Genomic DNA, 21,949 nt, shown 5'->3' with positions numbered 1-21,949 from the left:
TGGTGGGAGACGGAAGATCTTGTGTGTGGGCTGTTGGCAGTATTGAGTTTAGGTGACAGCACTTCATGAGGTGGAGAGGGGCCCTGGCTTACCCAGGTAGCCTGGTGTCACCACAGTCCTAAAGCAGGGCCAGGCTGCCAGAGGCACAGGACCTGCAGAAGGAACTGGCCTGCCAGGCCACAAGTGCAGTCACGTGTTGGGCCACAATGGGAGGCCAGGGAGGCGACCCTGGCCCCATGGGGATGAGTCCTATGTGACCCTGTGCTGCCTGCTGATGGGATCTGCTCCCCTGCAGAATGGGCTTGGCTCCCCCAGCCTGCCGTCCCTCCAGGAGGGCACAGCCATGAAACGGGTGCAGCGCACTGCCCTGCCGCACCTGTCCTGGCTGGGGCTGCCAGCGGGGAGACCAAGGCCCAACGGAGTCTGGCTCTGTGCTGTGGCCCAGAGGATAACGCCGTGTGTAGAAAAGCTGTTTATTAGTTTGTCTGCCTGTGGCTCTGCCCAGCCCTGGCACTTCTGGAACCCATGGGGCGGCCTGGGAGGACTGCGGACACTGGTTACGACCAAGGAGATGCTCAGCAGGCAGAAGTAACAGCTGCAGCCAGTGGCCCCTGCAGGTCGCTGAAGGCACGAAGGTGAACTGTTTCTTGTCTGGTCCGGCTGAAGAGGTCACTCGTACTGCAGGAGGGAGAAGAAGGGGACGGGGCCCAACTTCTCCCTGCCCTTGAGTGAGGTCAGCTCCACCAGGGTCACGCTTTCCAGCACCTCGGCCCCCAGCTGGCCCAGCAGCTCACAGGCCGCACACATGGTTCCTGGGGGATGGAGGGAGGTTGGCACGGCCAGGAAGCTCCCGCCAGTCCCCCGCCCCGGTGCTGAGACCCCTGCCGGGTCCTCGGCTGTCCCGGGAGGCTCTTACCACCAGTGGCCAGCAGGTCGTCCACCACAACCACCTTCTGCCCGGGCTCCAGGGCATCCTTCTGGATCTCCAGCTCAGCCTGCAGACAGGAAGTGAACACTCGAGCCTGGGTGCTGGCATGTGGCCCCACCGGGCCTGGCTCCCATCCCGCCCTTACATTTCCTGGCTCCGTGAGCGTGGCCTAGTGGGGAAACCTCTCTGAGCGCCCAAGTCCACTGCAACCACAGCAGCTCCACTTGGGGCTCTGGGGGGCCAAGGAACCCTGGTGTCAGTGGCCTGGCCCTGCCCTCTCACCTTCCCGTATTCCAGTGCATAGGAGGCAGACACAGTGGGGCCCGGCAGCTTCCCGCGCTTCCGGATGAGCACACAGCCCAGGCCCAGCTCCTGGGCCAGCGAGGGCCCAAACAGGAAGCCCCTGGAGTCCAGGCCTGTAGGGGTGGGGAGGGGGCGTTAGGCATCAGCTGGTGGCATGGCAGCATGGGGGCCAGGCTGGGGGGGCAAACAGCTCCCACAGTGACAAGGGGCACCCAGACTTGCTGGCTTCTCCACCTCTGGACCCGGTGGGTCCTATGGGCCGAGACTGAGAAGTTACCTGACCTCTGGCAGCTCAGGCACTGTGCACTGCGGCACACAGACACCCGGCCACTCCCCACCTGCAGAGCCTGCCGAGAGCCCTGTCCCAGCAGAGGCCGAGGCCAGCCTGGGCGTCTCCGAGCGGACGGGGCTGTGGTGGGCTTGCTCAGCGTGCCCTACACACCGGATGTGGGTGGGAGGTCCTGGCAGGAGGTGAGGAGGGGTGGCCCGGTAGGGCTGCGGTTTCCCTTGGGGCAGTGAGCCAGACAGGACCACCTGCTCTCCCCGACCCTCTCCTGGGCTCTGCCTTCAGTGGGAGGCGCGGCCTTTCACAGGGGACAGAGCCCTCAAGGGTGTCTCTGAAAGCCCAGGGCCTGGGAGGAAGGGAGGGTGGCCGGGTGAAAGATCCTGGGAGATGGACAGCCAGCTCTGGGCAGTGCAGCCAGGAACCTGCAAGACTGCAGGCGGTCTAAAACCGCAGGCCTTCCGGGAGGGAACAGGTCCAGTCCTACACCCACCAAGGCTTACCAAGTCCCCCTGAGACCCGAAGCCCTCCCGTGAGCACCGGGAACCCCCACGGAACCAGGCCCTCCGGGTGCCAGCCCAACACCAGCGTCAGAGGAAGGAGGAGCAGACCCAGGACACCAGGGCAGGGCGTGGCCAGCCCGAACAGGAAGAGGGAGGGCAGGAGTCGGAGGTCAGAGGTCGGAGGTGGGGCAAGGGTTGCTGGTTCAATGCGGGCTATAGGAAAGAGCGGTGGGGGCGCACGGAGGGACGACAGGATGGGGGCACAGGGGGTTGCGGTGGGGACGGTGGGATGAAGGGCACTGGCCTGCGATGTAGTCAATCTTGCCTCCGTGCGCGGTCTTCAGATGGCTGGCCAGCAGGCGGATGCAAGCGCGGAAGGATTCGGGGTCCTTTAGGAGGGGCGAGATGTCCCTGCATAAGGACAGTGTGATGACACGCGCTGGCAGGGGGCGCCGCCCGCAGGACCCCACGCCGAGCCTGGAGCCAACGCTCCGGAGGCGCCGCGCAGGCCCAGCCCTCGTCCGCACCTAAAGAGCACGCCTGGGATGGGGAAGTCGGGGAAGCTGCGAATGCGCCGGGCCACCAGCTGCAGCTCGGGCTCCGACATGGCCTCGTTCACCCAGGGGCCGAGGCGGGCGGGCGGGGCGAGGCGAGCGGGGCGGGGCCGGGCGTGAGGACGCAGCGAGGACGCGGGCGGGGCGGGGCTAGCGGGGAGGGGCGGGCGTGGGAAGGGCTGGGGTCGGAGAGACCGCCTCCGGGCTGCGGGACACCTCCCTGGTGCGAGCACGTCGCTCCGCCTGTCTCGGTCCCTCCCGCGCGCGCTCGCCACGCCGTGCAGGCCGAGGGGGTCACCGTGGGGTGGGGCAGCGGTGGCTGTCGGTCGTCAGGGCCCATCTTGCCCAGAGCACAACATCCCAAGCATCACGCCCTGTTTAAAACCACAGCTACGGAACTGAGAGGCCGCTCGTTCCTTTATTTCTTTTCCGTGTCTTTTCCCAACTTGTGCAGCAGTCCAGCGTGGGCACGACAGTCCTGGCAGATGAGCACTTGCTCCCACGTGCTTCCGGGAGCGGGCAGGCTGTATTCCTCCAGCCTCTGCGATGTCCCGTCCACTAGGCCCACAGCATCGTGGGCTCAGCACAGAACCGGGAACTTCCACCCTCGGGTTGAAGTAGGTGCAGGAACTGCCCGGAGCCCTCCAGGCCCTGGGCCAGGGGAAGTGGGCAGGCCCTGCTGCTGGTCGCGGGTGCCCTCTGCCTGTGGCTGGGATGCTTCCTTCCCTCAGGCACTGGCAGGGAGATCCTGGGCCTGGCCTGGGTACAAACAGATGCTAATGGGGCCAGAAGCACTTCTCCAGGACGGACTCCGGAGGCCGCAGACACTTGCCCAGCTTCTCACAGCCTGGGGGTGCCCAGTTCTAGGAAATGAGATTCAAGACAAGACCATCACTGCAGGGCCGGCATCTCTGGCCTTGGCTGCAGCTGGTGAGGGGTTTCAGATCCGCGTCCCTGCCCAGGCTGCAGCCCCTCCCCATCCACTTGGCTCTAGTGTGGGGACCACCTTCATCTCCACATCCGGGCAAGGGGATGAAGGGAGGGGCAAGGGCAATGACGACGGCCAGGGGCTGGAGGGCCCTGCTCAGCAGCAGAAAGCTCAGCATGGCCTCCTGGACCTCGGCTGCCCTGCACCCTGTGCTCGAGTCCCTTAAGGTTTGGGCTCATCCTGCAGCTTCGGAGGGCTGAGGGACCCTCCTTCCACCCCAAGAATGTCTGTGGGAGAGCAGGAGGGAAGCAGGTTTCCTCACAGCCCTGGGTGGGCGGTGCTCTGCTTGGTGCCCAGGGCCACCTGTGCATAGGGTAGGACCGCCCTTCCAAGGCACAGGGCTCCAATGGGCCGCAGCCCGATGGCTGTGTGTCAAACTCCGTGCAGCTCTGGAGCACACAGTACTGGCCGTGGTCTGCACGCACGCCGCTCACCATGACTGCCTGGTCGCACACGTTGAGCTGAGGCTGTCCGGGGACCAGGGTGTCCTGGTGCTGCTGGACCACCAGGGTGATCCTGCTGAGGGCATCCTGGTACTCTGTGCTGGCAAAGCTGAAGACAAGGGAGCCCAGGTCACTGAGGGTGCAGCTTCCTTGGCTCTGTCTGGGGAGGTGGCCTTGCTAGGAAGGGGATGGCTGGAAGGCCTGCAGTGCTGAGCTGGTCCCGGGCTAAGCAGGGGAAGTGGGTGGAGTGAGGGACCAGGAGACTGAGCCCTGGGATGAAGGCTGAGCAGGGAGCCCTACTGGGAGCAGCAAACATGGCTGTCCCCTGCTCTGCCCCGGCCAGGATGACCTCCTTGTGACCAGGGCCCTGGAGGTATGGGCTCCAAGGTATGTCAAAAGGTTGACGGGGAGATGCCAGAACCAGGTGCTGTGGAGACTCCCTGGAGACCAAGTCTTTCTGCCACTTTGTCATGCCTGCCATCACCAACATGCAGGTGACAAGTTGTGTGATGTGTTTCTCCCCCAAGAAATACAAATGGACACTGGAGCTGCCGCTTCACACGGGGAGCGTGACAGGTGAACTGTGGGAGCCCAGGGTGGGCAGATAGAGCTGGGGATGCAGGTGTATTCCCTGAGGCCCCAGGCTTGTCCACACCCATGTGCCACAGTGTCTGTGCTGTCGGCAAGATGCCTGTGGCTGAGTGGAGGGAACAGCCCTGTGCAGCACCCTGTGCCACAGTGGATGCCGGCTGCCTGAAGTTGCTGGGCGCACGCAGGCAGGCTGTGGGCAAAGCAGCCACAGCCTCTCTGCACCGGAACCCCACCCCTTCTCAGTCCCAGGGTGGCCTGTCCTGTGGGTGTGAGATCCTGCCCCCCTCCAACCTGTGCTGGGACCAGCCCCTCCAAGGGCGCCAATGCCAGCTTAAGTCCAGCAGCTGCCTAGGAAGGGACTCAGTCCCCTTAGGCCCAGTCATGCACTAGCGCCTGCCGGAATGGGCTAGGAGTGGCTTTTAGCACCAGGCCCTCCTTCCCACTCATGACCACAGGGGTCGTGGGCTGGGTCCTTAAAGGCTCCATTGGCCCCTAGAACCCGTGTTGGCCCACCCGGGCCATGCTGTCTGGCCAGTGCACGTCCCCCCCGTCCCTGTGCCGTCTCGTCTCGGGAGGCAGGGTTGCTGAGGGGCATGTGGCTCTTCAGAGGACTGCATGGCCAAGTGCATCCCCAAGGACTTGAGGTGGCGGCTGTCACCTCCCACTGGAGCTCACCGCAGTGACTGTCTGAGGCCCATGCTGTCCTTCTCAGGGCACGCAGTTCCCCAGGGGAGCCGTGGGGGTGGGCTCGGCCATGGGGGAGGGACTGTGTGTCCCTCCGCCGGGGCAACAACAGGAAAGGAATAGGTATGGACTGCGCTGTGCTGGATAAGGGTGGGGTGCAGGGCCATCGCTGTAATGAATGCTGACCCAAGTCTGAAGCCAGGGTGCATGGGGCACTCCCTCTGCAGCACTCAGAGGCTCCTTTCTCCTTCTTCCAGCCCCGCGGGGCCATCCCCTTCAGTGCCTCCTCTCCTGCCTGGACCTCGGGCGCCCGATCCAGGATGGCCTCCTCTCCATTCACCTTAGTTACATGTGGAAAGTGTGACATGAGTCACACTGTGATGTGCTGGGGGGGTGGACTTGGGGGGCCCCGTGCACCAGACCCTCTCTGCACGTCCTTCCTGTGGTCATCCTGGGCTTCAGAGCCAGTTGGGCTCCCGTGGAAAGGTGAGTGGTGTGGCCACGAGGCCCTGCGGACGGCAGCCTCACCTCCCATGTGGGGCCTGCAGAGCTGGGCTCAGCTGCCTGTGAGGGCGCAAGCCCTCGGCGTGGTCCTTTCCAGTGGCCTTAGTGCCATGCGGCCTTGGACCCGACTCCCATGGGCCCTACTTGATTCCCTGTCTCGAGCAGGAGGCTGACTGGCTGTCCCCAGAGAGCACCTCAGAAGGACCAGTGGTGTAGAGACGCTGGAGAGCAACCAGGAGTCGCATGCACCCCAGTTCAGCCTTCTGCCAGGCCAGGGATGTCAGGGTCTCTGGCTCACACACGCCTAAGGAGCTGCTGGGGGGCCCTTCGTGGTGGAAGTGCCAGAGTCACCCTGCCTGTTGGTGACTGTGACCGGCGAGCCTCACTGTGAGGCTGGGATGGGGTTTTGGAGCCTGGGGACGGGAGCTCTGAGTGTCCAGTTACTTACCCAGTGAAGACCAGGCTGACCACCACCTGCAGCTGCTTCATTGCTGGGGCCTGGGCTCCAAAGGCCCCTCCGCCAGACCTAGGGTCAGTGGTCCAAGGGACGCACACACCCGTATGGGACACCTGGCCTCCACTGCTACCCGTGCCATCCCCAAGGTGGCTCAGAGCAGGGGACGAGTCACCAGAGGTTTGAACTACAGCCCAGGAGGGGGCAGGAGGCACGAGCAGCCACCAATGCTAGCTGGGGACCTGCTCCCCAGGGCAGTTGTGCAGTACAGGCCATCAAAAGAACACTGGGAGACAGCGCACAGCGGACTCACCTGAGCGGAAACCTCTCCCCAGGGTCGCGCCCCAGGTGGAAGACCAGAGGCAGCTTTGTGTGTTCCTCCTGGGTATGCGTGGTGACTCCTGAGATGTTCTGCCCGGGGCAGAAGTTGATGCCCTGCGATGAGAAGTGGGGGAGGTGGACGCCTGGAGCCTGTGCTGGGCACATGGGAAGCCCTGCCTGCAGTCTCCCCTGCACAGGGGCATCGCAACCACTCAGTGGTGCTCTAGGAGGACAGAGCATGTTGGGCAGGGTGGACTGTGCCATCCTGAGGCAGGAGCCCCTGCCCAGAGCTGCTCAGCAGGTTGGCCTCTTGTGCCCCAATTTCTGGGCCCCTTTATGGTGGAGGTGTCTGTAAAACATTTTAGCCAACCTCGCCTCTCCACTGCCACCGTCACAGAGGAGAGCACCTTTGATCACCCATGTGTGCCTGTGGAGGAGAGGATGAAGCATGACTGGGCAGGGAGGAGAAAGAGGGCTGTTTGAGAGCCAGGGGACAGCACCTGAAGGCGAGGATGCCAAAGGAACCGCACTCCGAGTATTTGGGAAGACAAAGTGGGCGGAAGAAACAGGTGACATGCTAAGATCCTCTTCAGGCTCCAACCTGCAGCACAGCCCTGCTCAGCACCCACCCAGGCAGCCCAGGCCACTGGGACCCCTGATGCCTGCATGGCAGGCCATGTGCATGACCCTGTGCACCGAGCTTTGTCTCTGCCTGCCAGGCTCCCTGATTTGGGATCCGGGACACCTCCAACAGCCCCAAGGCAAGCTGAGGGCAGGGCTGGCGCTGGCTCTGGAGGCTGGGAGCCCTGGGGCAGAGTTGGTGCCTGCAGGCCTGCCAAGGGTATGTGGTGTGGGTCTGCTCATCGTTTGGTCATGCTGACAGCTACCTGGGAGCAGTTTTTATTCTGCTTCCAATAAAGCTGGAGGTCAGACACCATGAAATTCCTGTCTGCACTGAGCTGTGGGCTCCTGCGGAGACTGGGCACACGGGATGGCACCAGTGCCCTCCCAAGCGCCCTGCTGGAGAAGTGCAAGGCCCCCATAGTGGGAGCCACCACCCACAGGATAAACCGTCAGGCAGTGAGAGCAGGGTCCAGGTCTAGATGAAGATGAGTGTGATTTGCATGCAAATCAAATAAGCTATGTAATTAAAGCCTGCCAACTGGCCCAGGCCGTTGCTTAAACTGCACTGAGGGGTGCCAGGCTGTCTGGCCACGATGTACCTCCTATGGAGAGACTCACTGGGTGGTGCCCGGTCCCAGAGCAGGGGGGACAGGCAGTGGCTGGGGGCCAGGTGCTGACTCAGAGGCGGGGTGATAGGGAGGGATGCAGGCAAGGAGTTCAGAGGCGGCATGGCTGGGTCCAACATCCCCCATGTGTTACCCACTGTCATGCAACACTGCCTGGGTCTTCACACAGGCCACGTGGGGTGGGACCGCCACTCACCGCCGGGCAGTCACCCGGACAGAAGAGTGGATGTCCCTGCAGGGTCAGCACCATGACACTCGCACGTGTGCGGTGAGACCGCAGCACTAGGACCCCAGGCCTGCGGGCAGGACAGTACCCACACTGCCCACAGCAGGGACAGAGACCCCAACAGCTATGCAGGCTGAGTGGACTGGGCGCCAGGAGAGGGTCTGGAGCAAAAAGGGCCAGGAGGGCAGGGTGGTAATGGGAGGCTGTGATCTCCAGCAGCACATCAGGAACTATGTGCCCACTGCAGTTCCCCAGGTGGTGCCAGCTGTAAAAGGAAGGACCTGACCTGGGTGCCAGGCTGGCACCCCCGTCCCCCACTGGGAGCCTCTCCTCAGCTCTCACCAGCACCAGCCAAGGAGGGAAGGGATGCAGGACCTAGCAGTGGGTGGGCGGTGAGGGCTGGGTCTGAGGGGTGGGCTTCTCCGGACACCTCCACCTCAGACACACCCAGGCCTGTAGCGTGGCTCTGCTGAGGAGCCTCCAGACCTCTGCAGATGTGGCAAAGAGCCTTCCCAGGTGAGTCTGGCAGGAGCTGGGTAGGTGTCCCTGCCCCTCAGAGGCCAAAGGGACAGAGCAGCTACCATGTTCCCAGTCACAGGTCCCAGGGAGGGACCCACAGAGCCCTGACAGGCTTCAAACCACCCAGACCCCAGAGGGCCCAGGGACAACACAGGAGTCACAGATGAGAGGCAGAGGGTGTCTGCCTGCCTCAATCACTTGAAGGCTCCTTCCACCCCCTGAGCACCCAGAGGCAGGATAGCGCCCATGGGGCTGATGAGGGCCTGGGGAGACTGCTCAGGCAGGCAGGAGGGCAGGGGCAGTGCCCTGGGCACATCCGAGGCCCTTGGTCCTGCCCATGGTGCCTCCAGCCCCAGCCCCACAAGTAGCTCCAGTCTGTCTTTTACATGATCCCCCGCCTGGCTCCCTACCCAGACCCAGGCCTGGCCCCGCCCCACCCAATTTAGCTCCTGGGCCGGTTTGCAATGTACTTCCCCACTAGTTCAGAGTGTTCTACTAGTTAGATTTCTCATTAACTTAAACTGATTTACTGCTCCATTAAGGCAAATTAGCAGGGTTTTTATGTTATCTAAAGGCCTTAAGCCAAGGGGCTGGGTGGGGCGGGCATGGGAGGGAAGCTCCCTGTTGGCCCAGGTGGTGGAGGGGCAGGGGCACCCTGGCTGCACCTGTGATGTGGACTCTGGTGACCACCTAGGCCACCAGGACCTGGCCCCAGCCAGGTCAGCCCTGGCCCTGCAGTCCGGGTCCCCTGCAAGGGGCAGGACGTCCCTGCAGCGACCCCACCCCATCCTAGCAGCTTCAGATACCCTGGACACACACTCTGTAGGTGCCCCAGCCCTACTCTGGACCCCGCTGCACCCTGGGCCCACCACAGACGTGTCCCTGCTCAGGACAGTGGGCCAGGGTAGACAGAGGCGCCAGCCACCCTCTCCCAGGACCTGCACCCCAAGCCCTGTACCTGTCTGAACTCCTCCCAGGAGTTGGTCCAGGTCCAGAAGTGGGCCTTGTGCTGCCCGAGGGTGACAGCCATCAGGGTGTTGCCACGGTAATAGAGTATGGGCCTGTGGGCCGGGAAGGGAGGGTCGTGCTGGCGTCCAAGCGTGGGGCTCGGTGGCTGCGTGGCTGGCAAGCCAGGTTTCAGGTGACATTTTACAGACCACTGGCAAACGGGGTGTCCCCAGATACAGCAAGTGGGCTGGAGGTGCTCAGGGCAGATCCTGCTCACGTGTGCCAGGTCCTGGGTTCCGCCCCGGGACTCTCCCAGCAAAGGAGAAAAGGAGGCGGAAGATGAGGCTGTGGGGCTTGGTCCCGGAGAGGCAGAGCTGGACTCGGGGAGGCCGGGCGCCCAGCACCTTCTCTCCTCAGCGGTAACTGAGCTCTTGGGCCAGGGTTCAAGACAAAATAAGCAATTTTGGAAAAAAGGGCCAAACTCCCCTGCATGCCTCCCCCAAACCAGAGGCCCCACAGGGAGCTCTCTGTGCTCCAACTTCTGTTACTGTGTTTGGCTTTCGGAACCTATGCCCCTGGGAGCTGCCCAGAACTTGGTTTGTATGAGTAAGACGGTGGTGGACATGGGTGGAAAGAAGGTGATCTGCAAAAGGGAGCATCGGGTGGGCTGGGCATGGGGCAGATGTGCGTGCGTGTGTGAGACGTGCGAGTGCATACACACACACACACACACACGCGTGGTGCTGGCGGTCTCCCTCTGCTCTGTGCAGACACAGCCATGGGTACCAGGTGGGAGGGCTGGGCCAGAGGCATGTGTCATTGGCACCTACCTATCTGTCAGCTGGCCCTGCAGCAAGGCAGGGAGGAGGCTGAAGCCATCAATCACCCTGTCGCTGGGGGGCTTCAGGCCCGCAAGGGCCAGGCTGGTGGTGAAAAGGTCCATGATGCTGCCCAGCTGGTGGCTCACCTGCAACGGACAAGGCCAAATCACTGGAGACTGCAGCCCGACCAGGCCACCCAGCAGGTCCACACTCAGGCAGCCACGGGCTACATGCCCAGGGTCAGGCTCTAGTGGAGCCACAGAGCCCATGGGAGCCAGTGGGCCTGGGGGCACAGGACAGGGTTCTGCGCTGGAGCTGCCACAAGAGGGCCCATGCTGCCATCCAGCTGCCATCCCCAAGTGTGCGGGGGCCTCAGGCTCCCCACCTATCACTGTGGAGGGGAAGGGTGGACCCCAGCAGGGAGCAGCACCCCCAGGAGGTCAGGAAGGCCAGGGAGGAAGGGCAGTGGGCACGCACATGGTGCCAGGCTCAGGACCCGTGCTTGTGGGGTGACGGACAGGCCAAGCCTGTGCAGGGGTGGACGCTAAAGCCAGGCCAGGCCAGGGAAGCGGGAGAACACACACCTTGCCCACCACTGTCTCCAGCACACCTGTCCACAGATCACAGCCTGTGGCTGACAAGTCCTGTCCCTCAGGAACACTGCACCCACAGCCACCGGCACCAGCCACCGTGGCGGTCCTGACTCACCTGGCCAGGAGGGATGTGCCTGGGCCACCACGCAATTGCAGGCTCCCTCATGCCACCTTCAAAGGTGGTCTGCTTCCCGCACAGGAAGGGGCCATTGCTGCCACCTGGGGAGCCATCACCCATTAGCCCAGCCCATCCTGCTTCCCGTCCTCCTTTCTAGGGCAATGCCAGAGTCGAGACCCATGGTGGGGACAGAGCCAGGTCTGGGTCTTGGTGAGTGCTAGGGCTCCTGTGTGGAGGCTCTGGCTGCAGGTTCCCAGGGAACAAGGACCTTGGCCCCTATGGAGATGACTCAGGCCCCTCTCCCCCATGACAGGGTTCCAGCCAGCAGTTCCTGGGTCCTTGTGCCCTTGTGGAAGGTCCAGTGAATGCAGCCAGCCCTAGTCCCGTCCTCATGGCCCCTGGGGGTCCCTGATGCAAAGGCCCTGCCTGGCGCCCTCATCGTGGAGGCTCCCTACGTGGTTGCTCCTGGACCTCAGGCACCTGCCTTGGCTGGGAGCAGAGACAAGGGCAGCACCATTGTCTGAGGTGAAGAAGACGAAGGTGCTCTCCGCAAGGCCCAGGACCTGCAGCAGGCTCAGCATCTTCCCGACACTGTCATCGATCTCCCGCACCGCATCCCCATACCTGTGGATGCGACAGCCCATCAGGCAGCAGGATGCCTGGGGTATCACAGAGTGCCAGGGGCAGGCCGGCCTCGCCAAGGTGGGGACCAGGGTGCCTGTGGGGCAGGACCGACCGAGAACACCACCTGGCTCTCGGGAGCTCCTGGGGCAGCACCCAGGCCTGGCCCTGTCCTCTGAGCCCGAGGCCACACTGCTCTCAGCACTTACCGCCCACGCTGGCTGCTGCCCAGGAAAGGCCGGGAGGCGTACACAGGAGCATGTGTGGCATCCACTGCCCAGTAGAGGAAGAACGGGCGTCGTGCTGCCTGCTGCCGCTTGATGAAGTCCAGGGCTTCCTGGGGGGTACTGCCCATCACTGTCTGCCCCGTGTCCCACCCAGCCCCTCCCATCTCCGCCGAGTCCCCCTCCGTACCCACCTAGCCCCTCACCTGTAAGTAGATCTGGGTGAGGTTGGATTCCCCAGTCTTCACGTTGATTGGGAATTCTTCATAAAATCTGAAAACACGGTCCAGACAGAAACCAGAATTCAGCCACAAAGGCCCCTTCTGATGTCCCTGCGAGGTCACAGGCCTTGTTTAGGAGGTGGAAATGTTTCTTTTGAGGGACAAACCCAGCTGGAAGCCTCCTGCTCCTGGACGCAGGTCCTGTCAGAGGCCTGCACGTGGGGACAGAGCTCTTGCTACCAGGCCAGGGTGGCCGTAGCCGGGGTAGAAATGTTCAGAACTGACTGGGGCAGTGGTTGTGCGACTCCTGGACGCACTGAGGCCCTGGACTGCACACGGGCAGGTGGGGAGCTGCATGCGTGGGAATTACACGGCAGAAAATCTGCTCATGTTTTGCACTGCTGGAGCTGGAACTTGGCCTCGCCAATGGGTGCTCAGCAAATGCTATACCACTGAGCTGCATGCCCACGCCCTTTCTTTTTTATTTTGAGACAGAGTCTTGCTAAATGCCCAGGCTGCCCTTGAAATGAGGATCTCCCTGCCTCCATCTCCTGGGTAGCTGGGAGAACAGGCTTGTGCCATCATGCCTAGCTTGAAGTTTTTAGATGAAGTTTATAGAAAGAGAGGGGGGGAGGAAATAAATGTTAAAGCCAACAACTCGGGAGATGTGGGCCACAGTGCAGGCCTGATGCTGCAGGTGCCCACTCCAGGCCACCAACTGGGTCCCCTGGGCCAACTTCCCTCCTGCCCTGATCAGGCTGTTCCCTTTGCCCTCTCTGCATGTGCAGGCCATGGCCCACAGGCCTCCTGGGGCACACCTGTGGCGGGCAGCAGAGGGTCCCTGGCCTCTGAGCCAAGGGTGAAGCTGTGCAAGCCCTTCCCAAAGAGCTCTCTGACCCCACAGGCTGGACCTGGCACAAGGCCGAGGCCTGGGCCCCGGGCAGGACTCCCGGAAGCCAATGCTCTTGGTGCCCAGGATATGAGCATGTGGCAGTGGCTCAGGTCCTGCCCTCCGGCTGCCAGCTGGGGGACAGGGCAGGGCGAACGTGTTACCTGCCGACCATTTCCCAGTCCTTATACACAGGGATGTTGGGCTTGGCCTTGTTGTCATAAGGTCCAAAGTGACAGTTGGGTGATCCAAACCACTCATCGAATCCGTGCTTCAGGGGGTGGAACTGGGGCCTGTGACCCAGGTGCCTAGAAACAGGAACCGGCGCTTCAGGCACCCCACCCGGGGACACTTTCCCTCACAAGTGTTTAACAAACAGGACCCCAGCTCCAGGTGTGTGCGAAGCCCTGGTTGCACGATGTGGAAAGCCTGACCCCAGCCCAGAAGAAGGTGCTGGAACCCACCGCGCTGCCCAGGCTGAGTGGCAGGGCCAGGGTGTCTGGGCACAGTGAGGCTGGGGTGTCCCTCAGGTGATGAGTGGGGAGGGCATTGGAGGATGGTCTCGGGGCAAGATCTTCCAATGCCACCAGCCCTACAGACCCCACGCCAGCCAGACTACCCAGGGCCAGCAGCCTCTCAGGGACCCAGAGGCTGTGCCGTGCATTTCCTGAGGTGTCCTGCAGGAACTGACACAGTGTCACTTCCAGGAAGATGGCAGCGGTGAGCAGTGGGCCATTGGCAGCTCTGACTGTGGCTGCGCTCAGGTCCCTAGCCTGGCTGTGAGCTGCAGCTGGGCAATCCCAAGACAGCAGCATGCCCTTGCCAGACAGTGCAGGAGCCATGCAGGCAGAGGCTCATGTGCTGAGGTGCGAGGGGCCACTAGGTTCCCCCACTGCAGATGTCTGGCATAGCTCTGGGCGCCCCTGCCAGACCGCACCCCACTTCACAAACCCCTTCTCTTTTGGGGACACCTACTCTCATGGCCTCCCTCCACCAGCAGGCAGAGAAGGGGAACGTAGGCTTCAGTGGCCTTGAGCAGGGCCGGTTCCATTCTGGGGGCACCTGGCCTCCTGGTCTTCAGAGCAGTGTGGCTTCCAGCAGTGGGTGAGTCACCACCTGCGGCAGCCCTCACCTGCATGTGCAAGTTCTGCACACATGTCCCACGAATGCTGGCAAAAGCTACTGCTTGGAAAACAGCAACAACAGGGCCGGGGTCCCTTTGCGAACTGCATGGGGACCTTGGTGGCTGCAGTGGGAGGCCTCGCCCTAACATGCCCAGGACCCTGCACTGGGCCGCCTGGGTCACAGGCCTCCACATGTTCACAGTCATTCAGCGGCCAGGTCATGGGAGTGGTAGGGAAGTTGGGCTGCAGTGGGAAGAACAGGCTCGGCCCGACCCTCTGTGCTTCAGGTAAGCTCTCCATCTGGACTTGGTGTCCTTGCTCTAGGGGAAGAGCCTGGCTGAGGGGTGGGCTGCTCCAAGGTGCAGAACCTGCCCGGGGCTCTGGAGCTGGATCTCTGTCTTCCCACCCTGCCAGGTCCGGGGTCCCCCCGGGTCCTCTGCATCTCAGGGGCCTTCAGGCCCTGCCACAGTGCCCAGCCCTCCCTGGCAGCTCGTGGCTGTCCAGTCACGTGTGGCCTCCTGTGTGTCTGAGTCCAGCAGCACACAGGCCTCTGCGTAGGATAAAGTGAGTTGGGGTCCTGCTCGGGTAGAGGTGTAGGCCAGCGCACCTGCCCTAGACAGGACAGAGCCAGTGCCAGCCAGGCTTGCCACATGGGGCTTCGGGAAGGCCGTGTTGCCCTGAGACCTGGCTGAGGACGCTGCATCCTGGGTGGTGACATCAGGGCACCCCAAGGGAGGACATCAAGCCAAGGTGACAGGGCCTGTGGAGATGGGGACCCCTGGCTGAGGAGCAGCTGGCCCTGTCCTGACACCCTTGTCCCACGTCCACAAGTGCCCCTGCTCCAGGCATGCTCAGCTCCTGCTTCCTGGTCACAGCTCTCCTGCACCCACAGGCCTTAGCACCTGAGTCAGTACTGTGAACCAGAGGCTGTGGGCCAGGGCAGAGCTGCCAGGCACCGGGCACAGAGCTCTGGTCCCCGTAGATGGCACCTCGGGGCCTGGTGCAGTCCTCAAGTCTCCATGTGGCTCCCTGGGCCCCCCGCCAAGAGGACCTGCAGCCCAGCGTGTCTGGCACCTCTGCTCTGCCACATCTCCTGGTCACAGCTCAGCTTGGCTGGAAGCTCCTCCTTGTCCCCAAGAAGTCTCCAGCTGCCTGGATGTTCCTATGGTTGCCCTTCAGGAATCAGCAGATTCCTCACAACTGTCAACAGCTGTGGAGAAGCTGTCCCAGAGGGGAGTGAGGGGAGGCATAGGGAGCAGGCTGCTCGCAGAGGGTGGGGCTGGGGAGGACCCCTGGGCACAGGTGGGAAGAGCCCCTACGGCCATGCCTTCCACACCCGAGGCCCCAGGGAGTAAGGGACATCTGCGGCTGCAGCAGGAAAGCGTGGCCAGAGATCACCTGCTGTGCCGTGAGACTCGGCCAGCGCCCTCCTCTTAGCCGAGTAGCTTTCCCCCAGCCTGCACCCTCTGTGCGCACGGCGCCGTGTGCAGTAATGTGGCAGCCCTACAGCAGAAGGCCTTGAGCATAGGACGAGTGGAGGCCGAGACATGCCACACAGAGCTCGCTCTGCTCAGCCACCGAGCAGCCCTGCAGGGCTGCGCCTGACCTTGGCTGCCACCGTGGGCCTGGACCTCGGGATCCACACGCAGCCAGCAGGCCTTGCTTCCCACTCACCACTTGCCCACGATCTTGGTGGCGTAGCCAGCCTCTTTCAGGAGTGAGGGCAGGAGGCGCTCTGAGTCGGGGATGCCGCCCACTATTTCCTGCGGGGTGTACGCTGGAAGGGTGAGGCCACGCGTGAGCACCTGCCCGCCCCTCATGGCCACCAGGCAGAGCGTGGCTGGGACACGGGACATCCACACAGCCCTCTTAGGGTTCCTGCACCCCTCCAAGTCAGCACACGCCCAAGGGGAGGGCGAACTGTGCCCCGGCCCCTTCCAGGCATTCTGCCGCTCTGCCTCCTGCCCCAGCCTGGCAGCAGCTCACTGCCCAGCCCCACCCCTTGCCTCTTCTCAGGGCCCCTGAGTCCCATCTCATCTGGGAGACGTCCCTAGAAGGCCCATCCGGGCTCTCAGCACTGCTTCCAGAACATTCCGTGCTGAGACCTCCGACCGCCTGGCTTCCTTAGGTCTCTGCCACCCCGGGAGACTGTGAAGTCCCTGAGGAAGGGACACCCCTGTCTCCAGCCAGGCTGGGCAGTGCCTGGGGAGCAGGGTAGGGTGGGGGGGTGCGGGGGGGGGTGCCCCAGCCTTGTTCCCCTGCTGAAGGCTGTTTCCGGTGTACAGCTGGGATGGGTCCTCAGACAACCTCAGGCTAGAAGCCAGGGTTTGTACAGCGAGGCCAGGGTGGTACAGCTGGCTCTCCCCTCCCTGCACCCCATTCCAGCCACGGCTGGACCCCAGGACGCAGAGGGCCAGCACCTACCATTCCTGGCGTGCGCATTGGTGGTGTAGAAGCCGTTGCGGATGGGCAGCCGTCCACTGAGCAGGGCCGCCCTGGCTGCAGGAGGCGACAAACAGACACTTTGAGGACATGCCTGGTGGGACCTCAGCCAGCTCTGGAGCACCTCACACACAGCTCCTGTGCTGCCGAGGTCATGCGGGTATACGTGGCATGGGGTCCTGGGCTTTCCATCCCCTTGGCCTCTCATCCCCAGGGTGTGGGGAGAACTTCCTGCTGACTGGAGGTGCCCTTGTTACACACAGCTCAGCCCTGTCTCAGACCCGGGCCCAGCTCTGCAGGGAGTGGGACAGCCAGCCACTGTGCTGCACACAACACATGGGTCAGTGCAGATCCCTCACAGGCCTGTGGCCTTTCTCCAGGTCACCACTTCCCTGGCAGGAGGGACTCTGGGGAGCAGGGGCGGCTACTCCTCTGGGAGAGAGGACCGGGCAGCCGCCAGTGCAGCAGGTCCACCTGGAGGGTCCCAGACAGGCCCAGGTAGCCGCACCCTGCCAGGCTGGAGGCGGGGTGGAGAGGACGGATGTGGGGCCGGTGCCCTGCTGGCTGGCCGGGTCCCCGTGGGCAGCAACACTGACTTACACGGCGAACACAGGGGGTTGGCAGAGTAGAAGTTGGGGAACAGCATCCCCTCTGCAGCCATGCGGTCCAGGTTCGGGGTCTCTCTGGAGGGCTCTCCGTACACCCCCAGGTCACCCCACCCCATCTACAGGGAAGAGCATGGAGATGTAGAGTGAGACCCTTTGGCACGTGGCACTTCTGTCCTGGGGGACTGACTATGTCCCGCACACCCAAGCGAGCCACTTGGGCCGGGCTGGCCTTTGCTCCATCCGGGTGGGCTGCCCCTGGGGGAAGCGTCCGGCCTCCTCACTTCCCACGACCTCTGCACGCTCCAGCACGCGCAGATGTATCCAAAGTCAGACCTCCAGAGCAGGTAATGAGCTCCCTGCCCAGCCTCGGGCTTGGACCAACCCTCGTCACCAGATGGTGACAGACAGACCCATGTGCACTGCGACCCTGAGTTCACGCCCACTCCTTTATTTGGAAATAGGGCCTTTGTGGGTGTAAAGCTTTGTGATGGGGTCACACTGGGTCAGGGCAGCAACGTCCCCTGAGGAGACTATGGAGACAGATGTGCTGGGAGGGCCTCGGGGAGGCAGGAGGTTGGGGGGGGCTCTGCCACACGTTGCTCCCCAGCACCTCGGCAGATGCCCTTGTGTTTTAGGCAAACCACCTTGTGGTAATCTGCGATGCCTCAGGAAACGAACACACATGCTGTGGAATAGTACTCAGTCATAAAGAGGAACGGCATGGACTATCCAGGAAAGACAAAGCCATGGAGACAGGAAGGAGGCTGTGCTTGTCGGTGGCCAAAGGGTGGGTAGGGAAGTGGTTTCTAGGGGAGGTAACAGATAGACCCAACTCTGTGGCAGCTGCACAGCTGTGCGACTGCACGCCATCCCTGGGTGATGGGGCCCCAGTGTGGGGTTATACAAAGGAGAGTATGGGCACCCTGGTCTCCTGCATGGGGGCCTCAGCGGGTGGCAGGCTCTCTGGGGCCTGAAGGCGCTGGCTTTCTGTGCTCATTAGGTTCTAGTGGGTCAGTGAGCAAGACAACTCAGGGTGCAGGGAGGTCAGGGTCCCCGGGGCCAGGTCGGGAGGCTGGGCCCAACAGTGTTCCAGGAGAGCCGGCCGTGACAGCCAGCAGCCCAGTCTTTGTCCCAGGCCTCCAGGAGCGGACTGAACGCAGGTGAAGATGTTTCACAGTACCAGGCTCAGTCGTCAGCCCTCACCACTGGGAAGCAGGGAGGGTGGAAACCCACGGTCTGAGGAGCCACAGGTCACCCGCAGGTACTCGAGGCCGTGGTTCCCACAGAGAAAGAGCAGGCAGCAAAGCCAGCCTCGGGGGTGCACATGGGAGGCCAGGAGACCAGGGCCACTTCCACAGCTCTCTGAGGAGTCCACGGGAGCTCACTTCCTGGGGCATCGAGTGACAACACGTATGCGTGGTGTCAACAGGAAGTTGGTGAAGAGCTAGGGGCAGGGTTTCTATAGGAGGTGGTCATGGGGAGCCTCTGCCTGGCAGGTGGCAAGGTTCCTGATGCCCAGGAGGAGGGCAGGTGTCCTCATAAGTCACAATGTCCATGCCCAGAAGCCGTTCCAACCCCGGGATGGAGGGGATGCACCCACAACCCCCGGGCCCGGATGCCAGCCAGTGCAACCTGCTCTCCAGGCCCTTTCTGGGGACAGCAGTCCCTGGTTGCCTGTTGAACTCCTTTCTGCTCAACCCCTATTCCTGTTACTTGATGGCTTTCTTAGCCATAAAAATGGGGATGCTACTGTCCCTGTGCAGGGGTTAAAGACTGACTACCTACTGTGGCCTGCCCAACCCCTTGGAGAGTGAAGCCTTCCCCTCCTGTCAAAAGTTCCACTCAGTGGTTCCGCTGCCTGCATCGAAAGCGCAAGGTCCGGAGTTAGAGCCACAGTACCAAAGAAAAAGTTCCAAAGAGGCTGGGGATGTAGCTCAGTGGTGCCGCACCCGCCTCGCAAGGTCCTGAGTTTGATCCCCAGTTCCAGGAAAAAAAAAATTCCAGAGCCAGGTGAGGAGACGCCCAACCATAATTCCAGTTACTACAAGATCATGAATTCAAGGCCAGCCTGAGCAACTCAGCAAGACCGGTTCAAAAATAAGTCTAGGGGCCAGAGATTTAGCTCAGTGGTTCTGGCACCTGCCTTGCAAGCGCCAAGGTCCCCAAAATAAATAAATAAATAAAAGTCTAGGGATGTAGCTCAATGGCAGAGGGCTGGCCTAGCATTCAGGAGGTTCATTCAGGAGGTTCAATCTCCAGCACTGCAAAAAAGAAAACTGCCAAAGACCCGCAGATGATTGCCTACACTCAGCAGGAGAGAAGGGAGGCTGTGGCCATGAGTGATGACCCCTTTCTGCCTGAGGCCCTGCCTTTTGGTTAGGGTCAGCATCCGCTGAGATGTGTGTGAGACTCTAGTGTCCTCCACATAAGGAACAGACACCACATACTCTGACTCTCAGGTTGCCCCAGGCTTGAGTGCAGTGGTCCGCTGGGTTTCCTGAATTCGCCCAACAAGCCCCACCACGTGCATGGGCTCTGAGGACACTTGATGACCAGACCTCGCCACCCCTGTCCTGGCTGTTGATGGCACTGTAATTTCACCACCCCCTGGAGTCACTGTGGCCAGCAGCCGAGTAGGCCTTGCAGCGCACTAGCTTTGGGGACTCCCTTTCCTGCAACATCCTCTAAGACGGAAGGGCCGGCCTGGCTAGCGCTGCCTGGACCGAAGAGAGACCAGGCCATGAGCAGCCAGGTCACGGTGGGCAATGGTCCCTGCACAATCTGAGCTAGAGACAGTGCGTCCTCCACGGGTGCTGGGCCTGCATGGGCCAAAGCCATGGCGCTGCCTGTTCCAGGTCCAGACACCAGATCCTGGCAGAGGCAGCTGGCCTGATGGGCAGGACAGTTTGTGGTCAGGGAAGGTGGCCTGAGGCCTTCCACATGCTGAGGCCACACACTGTCAGCTGCCACATGGAGCGCCTGCCTGCACCCTGGCCAGGTAAATCAGATAAACCCAGATGGCCTCCTCAGCCCGGGTAGCCCTTCTGGGAGTGGGCCCCGGGGACCAGTCGGCAGGTCAGCAATCTCCCCTCCACACAGGGTGCCAGGCTGATGGACTTGGTGTGCTGGGATAGCTGCTGTCCCGCTAGGTCGGCTCACTGAGGATGGGTGACCCTGAGTCACTTGGCGCTGCCACAGGGCAATGATGCATCACCCCAGGGCCAGACTAGGAACAGCAGAGCTATGAGCCCTGGAAGACTACGCAGGGCCAGCCTGGTCTGTCCTGTCAGGGGGGGCCAGAGAATTCTCCACACCCTCCCCTTTTTGGTGGTGCAGGGGATGGAACCCAGGGCCTCACACATACTGGGCAAACGTTCTGCCACTGGGCTACATCTTCAGGCCTTTTGATTTTTTGTTCTGAAATGGAGTGTCACTAAATTGCTGAGGCTGGCCTTGAATTTGTGATCCTCAAGTGTCAGTCTTCTGAGCAGCTGGGATTACAGGCATGCACTGCCACGTCCAGCAAGGAATCCTTGGCTTCACTTAAATTCCTTTGAATGGGGCTGGGCATTTAGCTCAGTGGTTTTGCCACCTGCTGCGTAAGCACAAGGACCCAAGTTCGATCAACGGTACCAAAAAAACAAAAAAAACAAAAAAAACATTACTTTGAGTTTGAGTTCATTTCCGGAGATTTGAATAAAAAAGGTTTTTTCTATTTTTCTTTTTTCAGTACTGAGGATTGAACCCAGGGTCTTTGCACTGAGCTCCATCCCGGCCTGTTTTTATTTTTTTATTTTGACTCAAAGTCTCCCTATACATTGCCTGGGCTGGGCTGGGTTACAGGTGTGCACCGCCGAGGCCAGGAAACAGTTCCAAGTTTCACTCACCTGGCCAGGAATCCTCCAGGGCTCTTGGGTGTCAGCCCCTAAGAACGCTACAGGAAAGGGCTGGCAGCACAGCCCCTCTGGCCCCACCCCAGGGCCCCCAGGCTGAGGGTGTCACTCTTCTGTAGGGGAAAACTCCACCCCGAACCACCTGCTCCAAAACTGCTGTCCAGCGGAAATGCTCCGTGAGCCCCGGGGAATTTTACATTTTCTGGTAGCCACAGTAGAAATGTAAACCGGGAAGGCCTGGCTGCACAGCTACCCTGAGGTGACACTGCACCTGCAGCCCCTCCTCCTCCTCTTGGTCCCAGCCCGGAAGACCAAGGGGTCCAAGTGAGAAAGGGCTGCTCAGGGTTGGGACCAGGGTTAGGGTCACGGTCACGGTTGGGGTTGGGTTACTGGTTAGGATTGTGGTTGGGGTCACGTGGTCTGGGTTGGGGTGGGGTCACGGTCGGGGCTGGGACCAGGGTTAGGGTCGTGGTCGGTGATGGGTCAGACAGGGTCATGGTTGGGGTCAGGGTCAGGTTTAGGGCTAGCCCCCCCACAAGCCGCCGGCGCCCGCACTCACGTCGTCCATGAGCAGCAGCAGGATGTTAGGGGGCTGCGGGGCGCCCAGGGCCACAAGCCCCGCGGCGCTCACCAGCAGCAGCAGCCGCCACCCCCTGGGCACCACGACCGCGGCCTCCATGGCCATCACGGGAGCCGAGCCGAGGAGAGGGGGGCTCGGGGCTTTTCCGGCCGGCCAGGGGAAGGGGCCCCGCGCTGTGACGTGAGGGGGCCGGGCCCTGGCGCCAAGCGACAGGAACGGCGGGCCCGGAAAGGCTGAGTAACGGCTGAGCGAGACCTGGGCCCGGGGCGGGACAGGTAGGCGGGGCCGGAGCCGCTGAGTGAGGGGTGGGCGGGGC

The 21,949-nt window shown here is 62.2% G+C and overlaps 2 protein-coding genes across 8 annotated transcripts; both read right to left on the bottom strand.

Annotated features, from left to right (window-relative positions):
* Positions 1 to 459: 459 nt before the first annotated feature.
* Positions 460 to 2,693, bottom strand: Aprt (adenine phosphoribosyltransferase). Its single transcript, XM_004842673.3, has 5 exons — positions 2,545 to 2,693; positions 2,322 to 2,428; positions 1,211 to 1,344; positions 917 to 995; positions 460 to 812 (listed from the first exon to the last, which is right to left on the bottom strand). Exons 1-5 carry the CDS (start codon positions 2,622 to 2,624, stop codon positions 670 to 672), a joined length of 543 nt encoding a protein of 180 aa, XP_004842730.2. The 5' UTR covers positions 2,625 to 2,693; the 3' UTR covers positions 460 to 669.
* A 277-nt stretch (positions 2,694 to 2,970) lies between these two features.
* On the bottom strand, positions 2,971 to 21,923 carry Galns (galactosamine (N-acetyl)-6-sulfatase). 7 transcript variants are annotated; one of them, XM_021256575.2, is made up of 15 exons: positions 21,613 to 21,921; positions 17,153 to 17,276; positions 16,535 to 16,609; positions 15,785 to 15,887; positions 13,151 to 13,294; positions 12,083 to 12,149; positions 11,862 to 11,989; positions 11,516 to 11,655; positions 11,029 to 11,132; positions 10,330 to 10,466; positions 9,777 to 9,929; positions 9,510 to 9,612; positions 6,549 to 6,670; positions 3,994 to 4,111; positions 2,971 to 3,434 (listed from the first exon to the last, which is right to left on the bottom strand). In XM_021256575.2, the coding sequence occupies exons 1-15, from the start codon at positions 21,736 to 21,738 to the stop codon at positions 3,348 to 3,350; spliced, it is 1,731 nt and encodes a 576-aa protein (XP_021112234.2). In that variant the 5' UTR covers positions 21,739 to 21,921; the 3' UTR covers positions 2,971 to 3,347. The 7 variants fall into 7 exon arrangements, with proteins under 7 accessions (XP_021112234.2, XP_004842724.2, XP_004842725.2 ...); XM_004842667.4 differs by lacking the exon at positions 9,777 to 9,929 and having other exon boundaries at positions 21,613 to 21,919; XM_021256574.2 differs by lacking the exons at positions 2,971 to 3,434; positions 3,994 to 4,111 and adding an exon at positions 5,464 to 5,617 and having other exon boundaries at positions 21,613 to 21,923.
* Positions 21,924 to 21,949: the final 26 nt, after the last annotated feature.

The sequence above is a fragment of the Heterocephalus glaber genome, unplaced genomic scaffold (assembly GCF_053883595.1).
Source record: "Heterocephalus glaber isolate CG9 unplaced genomic scaffold, H.glaber_assembly_v1.0 deba00000071, whole genome shotgun sequence".
NCBI lineage: Eukaryota > Metazoa > Chordata > Mammalia > Rodentia > Bathyergidae > Heterocephalus > Heterocephalus glaber.
Note: the sequence above shows the minus strand (reverse complement) of the source record. Positions and strands in the feature narration are given on the sequence as shown.

Excerpts from the sequence above, each read along its gene's own strand:
- Aprt (XM_004842673.3), bottom strand. The coding sequence starts at position 2,624 with ATGTCGGAGCCCGAGCTGCAGCTGGTGGCCCGGCGCATTCGCAGCTTC. Across the intron at positions 1,345-2,321 it reads CAAGATTGACTACATCGCAG|GCCTGGACTCCAGGGGCTTC; the intron begins GCCAGTGCCCTT and ends CCACCCCTACAG. Across the intron at positions 813-916 it reads CGACCTGCTGGCCACTGGTG|GAACCATGTGTGCGGCCTGT; the intron begins GTAAGAGCCTCC and ends TCCATCCCCCAG.
- Galns (XM_021256575.2), bottom strand. The coding sequence starts at position 21,738 with ATGGCCATGGAGGCCGCGGTCGTGGTGCCCAGGGGGTGGCGGCTGCTG. Across the intron at positions 9,613-9,776 it reads GAACCCAGGACCTGGCACAC|GCCCATACTCTATTACCGTG; the intron begins GTGAGCAGGATC and ends CCCGGCCCACAG. Across the intron at positions 6,671-9,509 it reads CCTGGGAGGAGTTCAGACAG|GGCATCAACTTCTGCCCCGG; the intron begins GTACAGGGCTTG and ends TTCTCATCGCAG.